This window comes from Cryptomeria japonica, chromosome 4 (genome assembly GCF_030272615.1).
Source record: "Cryptomeria japonica chromosome 4, Sugi_1.0, whole genome shotgun sequence".
Classification (NCBI taxonomy): domain Eukaryota; kingdom Viridiplantae; phylum Streptophyta; class Pinopsida; order Cupressales; family Cupressaceae; genus Cryptomeria; species Cryptomeria japonica.
The window spans coordinates 236,531,501-236,544,521 of NC_081408.1; the positions used below are offsets into that span (position 1 = coordinate 236,531,501).

The window sequence follows — 13,021 nt, forward strand, 5'->3', positions numbered from 1 at the left end:
TTCAATTGAAGTGATTGTCATAAAGCCTTTATGTTCATGCATGCATTTTATGTGTAGACTAACAGTTCTTAAAAATACAGGTTCATGCTAGATCATTCGTCGTTGACTAGTTTACTCTTGGTAATGGTACATATTCTCTGGGGTTATCAATATTTAGCTACTTTTTAAGTTTTCTTTTCAAGAACTGCAAAAATTTACAGCCAAACACAACACCGTATGCTCTGTATGTATTAATGAGATTAAATTTTGTGTGTAAACACTAAATCCCTCACTTTGTCAATGTGATTAAATTTTGTAAACTTTCACACACTATGTCAAGTGAATGTATTGCCATTTAGAAATGACAATATCTACCATCATCTTAAACCATGCAGAGAAATGCAGTGAGAAGGGCTTTAATCAACATGTTTCTATCTTCAAAGTTATGCTTGTAGACTTTGCAGAGAAACTAATAAGTTTTGTAATTATAAAATCTTGTACGTCTTAAAAATGTTTCAAATGATCTATTTATAATTTCACAAAATAATTTGTATTGTGTTATAATTTGTTTCTTATAGCACATTCATTTTGCATAAAAAGGTTGTTTATTTTGGTCTTTATTTATATGGAGGCATTGCTCTACGTGAGCTTTTCTCTTAGGACATGAGGATGTCTGATGCAGATGAAGTGGGATGTTGTATTTGTATATGGATGTGAATTGATGTAACTTTTTTATGATGATATACGATGTCCATGAGCAAACTGGTTTAGTTATATTGATGATATACAATGTATTTATACATGAGTGCATTGGTGTAGTTGTATTGATAATGATGAAAAATCATGTTTGCATATTCGTTCATGGATGTCACATGCAAGTTTAATGGTAATTATGTGTATACAATACATGGAAATATTGATGATCATTATGTGTCTATAGTGTAATGCTTGTTTATCTATATTTTTTCATTGAATGAGACTGACGGATTTTTCGCCAACTGATAAAATGTTGCCCTAATAAAACCGTAAGAAATCTTGAAAAACTGAGATAGGTTTTTGTAGGGAGCTCTCTCATGGCCCTATAGGTTCAAATAGATCGTTTGCAGGTACCACAGATTCCGAGTTAGGGTCAGTCAAAGTTTGACAATTTTTAGCACTTAGGGTGCTCAAGGGACGACGACGGTAGGGTATGACCCTAAGCGTTCGATCGAGTGGGGGGGGGGAGGGAGGGCAAATAGGAGAATACATAGGGTAATAATGTCTAATTGGACATGTTGAAATTGATGGTTCGTGATCACAATGAGCAAAATGAGAAATTGGCCACGTGACAACATTTGATTGAATGAGACTGACGATTTTTTCACTAACGGAAAAAATGTTGCCCTAATAAAACCGTAGGGAATCTTGAAAAACTAAGATAGGCTTTTGTAGGGACTCCTCTCGTGGCCCCCTAGATTCAAACAAATCATTCACAAGTGCCACCGATTCCGAGTTAGGGCTTGTCAAAGTTTGACTATTTTTAGCACTTAGGGTGCTCAAGGGACAACACCGGTAGGGTATGACCCTGAGCATTCGACCGAATGAGGGGGGGGGAATAAGAGCATGCCTAGGGTAATAATACCTAACTAAACATGTCAGAATTGACGATTTGTCATCACGATGAGTAGAACAAGAAATTGGTCACGCGACAACATTTGATTGAATGAGATTGACAATTTTTTTGCCAACTAAAAAAATGTTTCCCTAATAAAACCGTAGGGAATCTTAAAAAAATGAGATAAGATTTTGTAGGGACCCCTCTCATGGCCCCATAGGTTCAAACAGATCATTCACAGGTGCCTCGAATTCCGAGTTAGGGTCCGTCAAAGTTTGACAATTTTTAGCACTTCAGGTGCTCAAGGGACGACGCCGGTAGGGTATGACCTCGAGTGTTCAACCGAGTGGGGGGAGGAAATATGAGTATGCATAAGGTAATAATGTCTAACTAGACATGTTGGAACTGACGGTTCATGATCACGATGAGCAGAACAAGAAATTGGCCACACGACAACATTTGATTGAATGAGATTGACAATTTTTTTGCCAACTGAAAAAATGTTACCCTAATAAAACCATAGGGAATCTTGAAAAACCGAGATAGGCTTTTGTAGGGACCCCTCTCGTGGCCCTGTAGGTTCAAACTGATTGTTCGAAGGTGCCACGGATTTTGAGTTAGGGCCCGTCAAAGTTTGACAATTTTTAGCACTTAGGGTGGTCAAGGGACGACACCGGTAGGGTATGACCCCGAGCGTTCGACCGAGTTGGGCGGAAGAAATAGGAGCATGCATAGGGTAATAATGCCTAATTAGACATTTTGAAACCGACGGTTCATGATCATGACAAGCTGAATGAGAAATTGGCCACGCGACAACATTTGATTGGATGAGAGTGATGATTTTTTCGCCAACTGAAAAAATGATGCCCTAATAAAACTGTAGGGAATCTTGAAAAACCAAGATAGGCTTTTGTAGGGACCCCTCTCATGGCCCTGTAGGTTCAAACAGATTGTTCGCAGGTGCCACGGATTCTGAGTTAGGGCCCGTCAAAGTTTAACAATTTTTAGCACATAGGGTGCTCATGGGACGATGCCGGTAGGGTAGGACCCTAAGCATTCAACCATGTGGGTGGGGAAGGGGGTGGGAATAGGAGAATGTATAGAATAATAATTCCTAACTAGACATGTCGGAACCGATGGTTCGTGATCACGACGAGCAGAACAAGAAATTGGTCACGCGACAACATTTGATTGAATGAGACTGACGATTTTTTCGCCAACTGAAAAAATGTTGCCCTAATAAAACCGTAGGGAATCTTGAAAAACCGTCTTAGGATTTTGTAGGTACCCCTCTCGTAGCCCTATAGGTTCAAACGGATCATTCACAGGTGCCACGGATTCCGAGTTAGGGCCCGTCAAAATTTGACTTCTTTTAGCACTTAGGGTGCTCAAAGGACGACGCCAGTAGGGTACGACCCCGAACGCTCAACCGAGTGGGGGGAAAAATAGGAGCATGCATAGGGTAAGAATGACTAACTGGACATGTCGGAACTGACAATTTGTAGTCACGACGAGCAGAATAATCTTGAGCAATTTTACCAATATGAGTAACCTATGACTAGACATAACAAATATTGGTCTAGATGACCTTATCACGTAAAAAATGATTATATTTAACCTTATTTACATTAAGAATCCATCAAAATACTTGTCTTCCAAATTTGACCTCGTGGAGGCCTAATGAGAAAGGAGGTCATTAAATTTGGTGAAGTTGCCAAAGGCAACCAAATTTAACACTTAGGATTTAGATGAAATGAATTATATATAATCTGAAGATTATACAAACAACACTTACAATGAAATGAAATGAATTGTACTGTTCATTAAATAACTATTATTAACCATTGTTAATTATTGGATTGAAGATTAAAGTTTAAAAGGATAACACCATGCACACATGAGCAACAATTTATATGATCAAATATCAACTTTTGTATATATGAAAATGTCAAATGATTACAAGTGTATGTCCATACAGAAATATGACATAAACGCCAACTCAAACAAAATGTATGTCTATATACGTGAATGTATGTCCATACAAAATATACATGCCAACTAGACATGTAAGCATCCCAAAACTATCTATAACATCCTAAGCTATTGATGGATCATCAAAATCGACCCTCTTCACCGCACTGCTAGGCTCTGAAGGATCCTGCACAAGAAAAAACAAACACACGTCAACAAGGATGTGAAGCCAACAATTTTCTGTACATATACACAAGAAGTATGTGAAGCTATCAATCTATGTCTAAACGTGTATAATCATTATAAATTATTTAAACTATTCATTCAATCATATTTGCATTCAATTACCTTTCCCTTGTCTCCAGCTGCACTACCAGGTCTCGAATCACACAACCCCACACTCACGCTACTTGTGCCCTACAAGAGTAAAATAAGATATACATGCAAGTTACTACATAATCAAATTAATACCAATATAAATGATGAGAATGTATGTACAATAAAATACAAACGACTAGGTGAAATAATATATGTATCGTAAAGCTATCAAGGCCAAATGAAATGGTCATCAAGGTGCCCTCTTGGATCTGTGTCAACTCCTCCTCTATCATCAACTATTAAATAGACCGTGTAAATAAAAATTAGTACTTAATATTATCTAGATTATAAATATTCATTTAAAATATAAAATGAACTGTGAAAATACAAATCTTACCACTACATCATCAATGTATGATGAAGGTGCCTCCTCGTCTCTAGCATGCAAGGACTCTCCAAGGTATCCTCCAGTCCTTGTCATAACATCTGGTGCATCGTGCATCTCATGCACCTCATAATCTATAGTGTGCGCAGGAGGATCAACAAGTTGTCCAATTGGACCCAAGCATAGGTGCCCACACATGACACAACTATGGGGCACACAAATGTGTGGATTCGAGGAGGACATGTCAACGCCACCGAATGCACCTCTACCATCAAAAGAAGGCCGAGCTACTATCCTATCCTAAGAAACCAAAAGGCTACTCAAAGAGTGAATAGTCGATATGGTTTGCGATGTCGCCTCATAGATGATATATGGATGTTGCATTGGAGGTGGGGGATCAACAGGAGGAGGGGGGACATATGGGCCTTGGAATACTCTGATTGCCCCAGGTCTATTTTGGGGCATACCTAAACCCACACCCTGGAAATTTTGGACGTTAAAGTAGTTCACATGTTTTTTTAAAATAAACTCAACAGACAAATTTTTAACGAAGTAGAAGGGGACATCAAGATTGTTGTAGGGTGGTTTATCGAAAACCATCCACCAACGATCCCAAAAGTTTTTCACAACATCATCATTTGTGCACCATTTAATAGAAAGTTTTGTTTTGGGGGGGTCTACGGGTTGACCAGTGCGGGGATTCACAAACAATGCAGCGATAGCAGCTTTGGATATCTCGAGATCCTTGATCTCCTTATAGGACAAGCCATCCACATATTGTTCCCTTATAGAATATTGCCACAAAAGAGCAACATTGTGCTCCTCAGTGACGATTTCTATACTCTTTATGATGGACATGAGGGGATCAAACATTGGGTTCAAGCGAGAGATCCTACAATAGACATCTGTAATCCCCCTCAATTGGTTCAAATTTTGTGCAATTAAATCCTGAATTGAGGGGGGAATGGCAAATGAAGGTTTTGTGCAAGAGGGTTTGGTTGTCGCGGTTGATCAATGTTTTCACTGTTATCCCCTATTTTTAACCTAATTGAATGTAAACAATTGAATTTAGTTAACAAATTTGAACAATTTTGTATTTGATTTAAAAAAACATAGTTTAAATGAAAAAAACATATTTTGAATGAAAAAAAAAACATTTTAAAAAAATGCAAAAAATTGAAAGAAAATGATGAAAAACAATTAAAATCCTACCTTTTATTGGATTTTTTTGCAAATTTGGGTCACAAAATCGGATACCAAGTCCAACTGGATATAGGATTTGATAGAATTCGCGCAGCTCGTGGGTGACAAATAACCCACGGGTTGTCACAGTCCACTTTTATTGTCTCAGAGAAATCAGATATCCAATAAAATCCGATATCTGGTTTTTATAGTTAAATTATTTTATTTTTTAATTTAAAATTACCTATAAAAATCGAATATCTGATATTCTTGGATATCCGATTTAATCAGATATCTAATATTCTTGGATATCTGATATTCTCGGATATCCGATTTTATCGAAAATCCGATTTGCTTAGGTGTTTACCATGCCAAGGTGTACTGACACCCAGGCCAAGCAAAAAGTCAACACAAATTTTCGCATTTTTAAGCGAGTGGAAAAAGTTATTTTTTCCACATCGCCACTTTTTGGGCCCCATGATTCTGCACTAACCCACAAGAGATAATATTTCACCTTAATAAATTCCATCTACCTGAGTATACCACTTTATGACCAAAAACGCTTTATACTTCTCAACATGTCCATCTATAACCAATTTATTCTTGAACACCCACTCAAATCCAAATGGTGTCTGTCCTTCAGAAAAAGGTATCATATCCCATGTAGCATTGTTCTTCAATGAAACCATAGATTCATTTATGACTTACATCTAGGAATCTGCATCATGCATATCCAGAGCCTGTCTAACAATCCTAGGCTCATTAGTTTTAGCAATCAAGAATATATGCAACTAGAATAAAAGAAATATCCAAACCTTTCTAGTGAATGACCATATCTATCAAGCTACTTCCTATCACAGGTATACCTCCTCAATTGTCGAGACTAAGGTTGTTTCTCTTTTTTAGAATTTTCAGGGCTACTTGAGATCTCCTCAATATCAAGTCCAATAAGAGTGCATTATTCATTTCTTATCATAGTAGATGTGTAAAGCGGAAAATCGCAATCGAACCCTAGTTGCACTCCCCTCTTCCAACTCCGAGGAGAGAGAAGGGAGGTCGCTAGGGTTGATGGTTTTCACTTGGGAGACTTTACATTCAAAAGAGGGGTTGAAACCCACAAGATCCAATCTCACACAATGCAAGATTGGATGCTAAATGAGTTTCAAGGGTCAAGACAGCAAGGCTACCCTCTTTTCTAAAGAATGTTGATAGAAGATTTAAGCTAGGAATGCATAGAAAGTGAGAAAGATTCGCTTATAAACTGAGTTAGGGATATAGGATGAAGCTGCGGACCTGGAATTAGCAGTAAAATGTCGATACGGCGCTGTCCTGTAAATTTGAGCAAAAGTTGTCGGGACGATGGCGCCCGACGCCACGATCCTCCGAAAAATCTGCGAAACGAAGGGGGATCTGTTCGTCTCTGCACAAGGATTCCAGATCTTCAATTTCAGCCGCGTACCTGCAACCTACACACAGAAAAGCAAAGACGATTGGGGGGTTAGGGATTAGGGGTTTGCCTTTAGGTCAAACCCCGGTTTTGGAATTAACCAAGAAATGAGAAATGTTGTAAATGTAAATGTATGTAATATAAAACAAGTACTAATACCTTGTTGTAAGGATGTTTGTATCCTTATGTGCGAAAGTATAAATGTTGTTGTTTGTTGTATTGTTGTATGTAGCATGTAGTAAGTGATCTCCTCTTCAATGGTTGAATCCTTGTCTTGAATGCAACACTTAGCCTTGAATGGAGACTTGGAATGAATGCTTGAATGCTTGAATGCTTGAGTGCTTGAGTATAGTTTCCACGTTTTTTCCGTCATCCATGTATATTACCAAATGAGAGAGGAAAATGTAGTTTATATACTTGTCAATTAGGGTTACAAGACTGATTTTCCCGACCTTAGGCCGACCAGGAAAGTTAATTTTCCAATTTGCAAACAAAAAGGCCCGAAGTCCCATAGGAGACCGGGCCCAAAATAGGCCCAGGGACCAGGGCGCTGGACGTTCTGGTCCCACCTCTCGGGACAGCAGGGTGCAAAGGAGGTTCAGGCCAGGGTGCAAGAAAATGCAATTTTTAGTGTCATAAACAGGTTTCGGGGTCTCCATTCAAGTTGCGTGTTGCGTCGCCATCGTGAAGACCGAAATACAGTCGAAATTGCAAGTGTCGCAATTTTAGGACGCTACATTTAGCCCCCACTTTAGCGGGAGTATGTATGCTCATACTTCTGGTAAAGTACAAGGAAACAACATTGAAAGACTTTCACCACGTCAAGGAGGCAAGACACACCAAGCCCCCAGTGGACTAAGGATCTTACAACTTCGATTGACAAAGTAAAAGGGAAGATCACGAGGGAGAACCATGACTGTTAGTAGTAAGGTTCCCTCACTATGAGTCATGCAAGAGAAATACCAAAAATTTTCAAGCCAAAGCTAAGTTCGCCAGGAAATTTTCAAATATCCTGAAAGGATAGACGGGGTGTATGCCCCCCACGTTAAAGCGATCGCACACGCCTCAACAGGGGTGATTGTTTTAACGTAGTGATACATATAAGAAATGAGAAAGGAAAGGAGCACGTTATCGCAAAGATTTAGCCCCCAAGTGTGAGATAAACCCAAGGATAATAGACACAAAACACAAAGCACGAGGTGACTTCGCTTTCCTCGGGGTCAGTATGCTGTATGATAAGTCATATATATATCATATGTATGTATGCATAATTGTTCTTCATTCCCCAATCAAGGAAGGTCACCTAGAAGAAGGGAACACGTGTCTTTTGAGTCAACATGAGAGAGACCAAAAGAGATCTCAATGCTTTGCATCGTCCTCAAGTAGACAACACTAAGGACAACAAATAGAAGAATGAGAATAACATATAGAAGAAGTAACAAAAGAGAGGAGGATAGAATCTGTTATGCTAATGAAACTAGTCTAGCACGTCATCTACCCCCCGATCTTGCTGATCAATGTTTCGAGAAGGCAGGGAACACGCTAGAGGAGGAACATCCAACACAGCAGATGGAGCTATCACAAGATCCAAACAAGGGCTATGTTCATGTTCCAAGCCACGTTGTTCTTGTCTAGGAGCTAGGATAAGTGCTTTAGAAAATTCATTAGATAAATGGTTATCAATATCAACAAGTTCATATTCACTATTAGAAGCAAGAGGAGTAACATGTTCATCATGAATAACATTTTCATCTATATCATCATCAAGATTTATAAAAATAGGATCTTTAACTCACACAGGATCAAGATCATCATGCATCTTATGTTTAGGAGATTTTGGAGAAAATGGAATAATGCTTGTTGAAGGTGTTTTTGGAGATTGTAAAGTTTGAGAAGCAGTTGCTTGAGCCCTAAGACGACGCTTTCGTCGACGTTCACGTGCAGAACGATTTCGTCTAGTCTTAGTAGGAAGTGGAGAAGATTGAGGAGGAGGAATGTTCTCATCCTTATCACTTGGGTGTTTAGGTTGTGGTCTCTTAGGCTGGATAATAGGAGAAGAAGAAGGTCTCTTCTCTCTATAAAAGGAAGGAGGAGGAACTACTCCATATAAAGGAGGAATTTTTGGTTTAGGAAGAAGACCAAGTCCATCATGACGAGGAGGTATAGGTCTACTTTTAGAAGATTTATTAGGCATAGACATAGTCACATCCATGGGGATGGGTTGGGAATCTTCTTGAGGAAAGACATTAGTTTTATCTTTCAAAGGAAGAACTTCCTTCTCAAGAATGATAGGAATATCAAGTTTGGGTGTTCTAGGTTCACTTAAAGATAGGATCATATCTGTTTTCCACTTTTCATAAGATTTGAAAAGATGATCACTTCGCGGAGGAAGGGATTGAAATTGTTTAGGCCAAAAATAATCAATAGGAACACTAGAAGTTCTTTCAGCTGGTTTAAAGAGACTATGATTGACAGTAACAACTTCACCATTATGGGGAAATTTCAAACACTTGTGAATAGGAGAAGCAATAGCTTTCATGGAAGATAGCCAAGGATAGCCAAGCTTCACAAGAAATTGTTCAGATGAAGGAATAATAGCAAAGTTCACATCAAGGGATTTGTTATGGACCTCAATAGGCAATGTAATAGAACCAATCGCAGGAGAAGAAAATGCATCAAATAATTTCACAACCACATCTGTTTTGTCATAGATCACTTGATTCAATTGCAAAGTAAAAAGAAATTCTTCAATAATAACATTAACCATGCACGAAGGATCAATAAGCACTCCATGGCAAGGTGTATTCTTGACTTTTGCAACTATGTATAAAGGACCATCAGGTGCCCTGATAGTTTCAATAGAATCAAATGTGATGGAAGGTTCTTTAGGGTTTTCTTGCTGCTCTACAAAGTTAATCACATTCGGAGTCATAGACACAAGACCATCAGATGAGAGAGAGGAATCATTAGCCTCAATCGCATTAGAGGTATGAGAAGGTAATGGATCAGTAAAAATCTGAAGATTTTGGTTAGGAGGAGCTACAGATGTGTTGCCTTTATCATTCACTCCCGAAACAGAGATAGTATTATTATCAATCAAATCTTGAATTTTACCCTTTAAAGAAAAACATTTTTCAGTATCATGCCCAGGCTGACGATGAAAGCGACAAAAAGCTTTGTTATCAAAATAAGGTGAAGTAATCTTTGCAGGATCTATTTGCCTTATAGGAGGAAGAGTAAGCACATTTTGTTCCAATAACTTATTCATAATACTATGCAATGATTCATTCAAAGGAGTATACTTTCTTTCTTTCTTGAAAAATTTAGAAATAGGAGGCACACCTAATGTTGCATTCACATTGTTGTTGATGATGTTTTCATTGAATTTGATGGAATCTCTGTTCGGTTTAAACTTTCCAAATGGTTGTTAACTGCTATCACCCTTATCACTCGGAGCCATAGGATGTGATTGTTCCATTTGACTCACAGTCAGTTGATAATTGTGAAGAGTTGCACACAACTGTTGGAAAGAAGTAAACTCAGAAAACAGAAGTTTGTCTCGAATATCTTTTTGTAAATTAGAAATAAAGATTCTTTGAATATCATTGTCAGGCACTGGAAAAGAAATTTGAGCATACAAATGTTTATATCTACCAATGAAATCAGTCACTTTTTCTTTAACACCTTGTTTACAATGCATTAAATCAATCAAAGTAACTTTAGGACTTATATTGTTTTGAAACTGTTGAATGAAAGCATTTGCAAGTTGTTCGAAAGAAGTAATAGAATAAGAAGGCAACGAGCAATACCATTGTAGGGCTTTGTCTCTTAATGTTCTAGTAAACAGTTTTGCAAGCAACCTTTGGTCATAAGCAAAATCGGTACAAATTGTTTGAAAAGTCTTGACATGTGTTAGAGGATCACCTTTACCATTATAAAGCTCCAAATGCGGGATTTCAACATGTTTAGGGGGAATAGCTCGAACAATGTCAAGAGAAAGTGGGCTCGCAACATCAAATGTGGGCACACTAAACTTAGATTGATTCATAGAGGCAATTTGTTGCTGTAAAGAAGAGACAGTTTGTGCAAGATTGTTAATGGTCGCTTCAGTCGAAGAATTCATATTAGGTGTGTTAGATTGAGATGGAGGTGTTATGTTATTGAAAGAAGGTAAAGAGTAAGGTGGTGGGACTCTATGATAGTTAGTCATAGGAGATGATTGGACAGGAGGAACACTACAAGGAGGAATGGAATGGTTAAATGAATTGCCCCCTTGCGTCATGTTCATTTGCGGAGATGTAATAGGAACACTCATTGAAGGAGTGAATGAAGAAGTCGGATTAAATGAAGGAAGAGGATTAACTGAAGAAGAAGGATTGCCCCCATGACTAGTGATCACAGGGGGAATGTCTTGTATAGAAGTAGTCATTATGTTTGATGTAAAGGTAGGTATGCTAGCAATAGGAGTTGTCAAAGAAATAGAATGATTGACTTGTGTAGGAGGTTGTGTATAACCTAAAGTTTCGGCACAACTCTTTATAGACATCACATTCGAATCCACAATGTGTGCAATACCACGCAAAATATCAATTCCATTCTTATCACTTTGAAGTATATGTTTTAGACCTTCAATTAAAGGAAGAGCTTGACTATCGGGATACTCATGAGACATCCATTGGTGAAAATCATCAAATTGGTTATCCAATTTCGAAAGTTGTTCAACAGAAACCTCATGGAGAGCTTCTTCATCATTAGGAGGATTAGAGGAATTACCCATGTCCTCGTTAAAAAGGCTATTCAAATTAGGTTCCATCTCCTCGGTAGTTAAACCTCGGAAAGACTTAATTCTATTCTACGGCTTCGTCTAACGGGAATAGTGTAAGTAGGGTTTATTGTTGTAAAACTCATGCACTAGAAAGGGAGAGAAGATTTTGAATTTAGAGGTAGCAATTTTCAGTAAAACCAACCAATCTTCTAGATTTAAGCTGTTAAATGCAATCACGACAGTCTCCCGAAATTTCGAAAAAAATGTCTGGAACCATGGCGCTCGGAGTGCACACGGTCCTTGCAACTTTTTTCGAAATTTGCAGGGATGAAAGGTATGATGATTTTAGAGCTAATCTGAAAAAATTGAGTGATTTTACGATCTGTAGATAGGCCAAATTAAAGTTGCAATCTCAAAATTGAACCCTACCCAGATTGTCGAAAAATGCAAAATTTGAATTTTGAAAAAGAAAAGGAAACTGAAATTTTGAATTTTATGATTTTAGAGGGAATACCAAAAGCAATGCAAGTTTTGAAATTTAAAAGTTAACTCAATTTCATGCAAAATTCAATTTTGAAAGCGGAAATCAAAATTGTTGTAATTAAGCACTTAATTTCAAAAGTCACAAATTGCAAGAATTTGAATGAAGCACTGAAATTTCGAATGAATGCAAACACACTTTTCAGATTTAGAACAGTAAGAACACAATTTTGACACAAAATTTCAATTTCAATGATTTTTGAATGATTAGAAGCCTTAAACCAAGCAATCACAAGACCAACTTTGACTGTAATTTTGCAAGTGTTAGATTTGGTAAAATCAGCCAAAATTCTGGATTTTAGCAGGAAAATACAGTAAGATCTTGCTCCCGAAATTTCGGAAAAAATGTCGGGGACGATGGCGCTCGGAGTGCACACAGTCCTCGCAACTTTTTTCCAAATTTTCAGGGATGAAAGATATTGTGATTTTATTGCGGAATCCAAAGTTACAGCTGATTTGGAGATGTTTTGATCAGTGAAATTGTCGGACAAAGGTTGAATCGAGAGGGTTTCAAAAATTAGGGTTTTGACACTTAACCACTTAATTTTCAAAATTAAAGCACAAATATGAACTGATAATTTGTAATAGAAGGGCAGATCTGAAACAAGCATTAACAATTAAACATTTCACAAGTTCAATTTTCAAAAAGAAAATTTTAGGGTTTTTATGCAATCAACCTCTAAAATTTTTAAAAGATCAAACATGGAAATGTAATCAAGGAAGCCAATTTTTCAAATCTAAGCATGAAAAATCAGAAAGGATGTTCACGTCGGGTTCACCAAAATGTAAAGCGGAAAATCGCAATCGAACCCTAGTTGCACTCCCCTCTTCCAACTCCAA

General features: G+C 37.7%; 1 protein-coding gene across 2 annotated transcripts in view; it reads right to left on the reverse strand.

The window, feature by feature from the left end:
* Positions 1 to 3,572: 3,572 nt before the first annotated feature.
* Positions 3,573 to 13,021, reverse strand: part of LOC131057906 (dynamin-2A-like) — a 36,960-nt gene continuing 27,511 nt past the window's right edge. The window contains exons 7-8 of one of the 2 annotated variants that reach the window (XM_057992035.2): positions 3,893 to 3,961; positions 3,573 to 3,731 (exon numbers count right to left, since the gene is read on the reverse strand). In XM_057992035.2, the coding sequence (XP_057848018.2) occupies positions 3,669 to 3,731; positions 3,893 to 3,961 (132 nt within the window). In that variant the 3' untranslated portion in view covers positions 3,573 to 3,668. The remainder of the gene's footprint in view (positions 3,732 to 3,892; positions 3,962 to 13,021) is intronic. The other variant, XR_009372290.1, reaches the window with a different exon arrangement.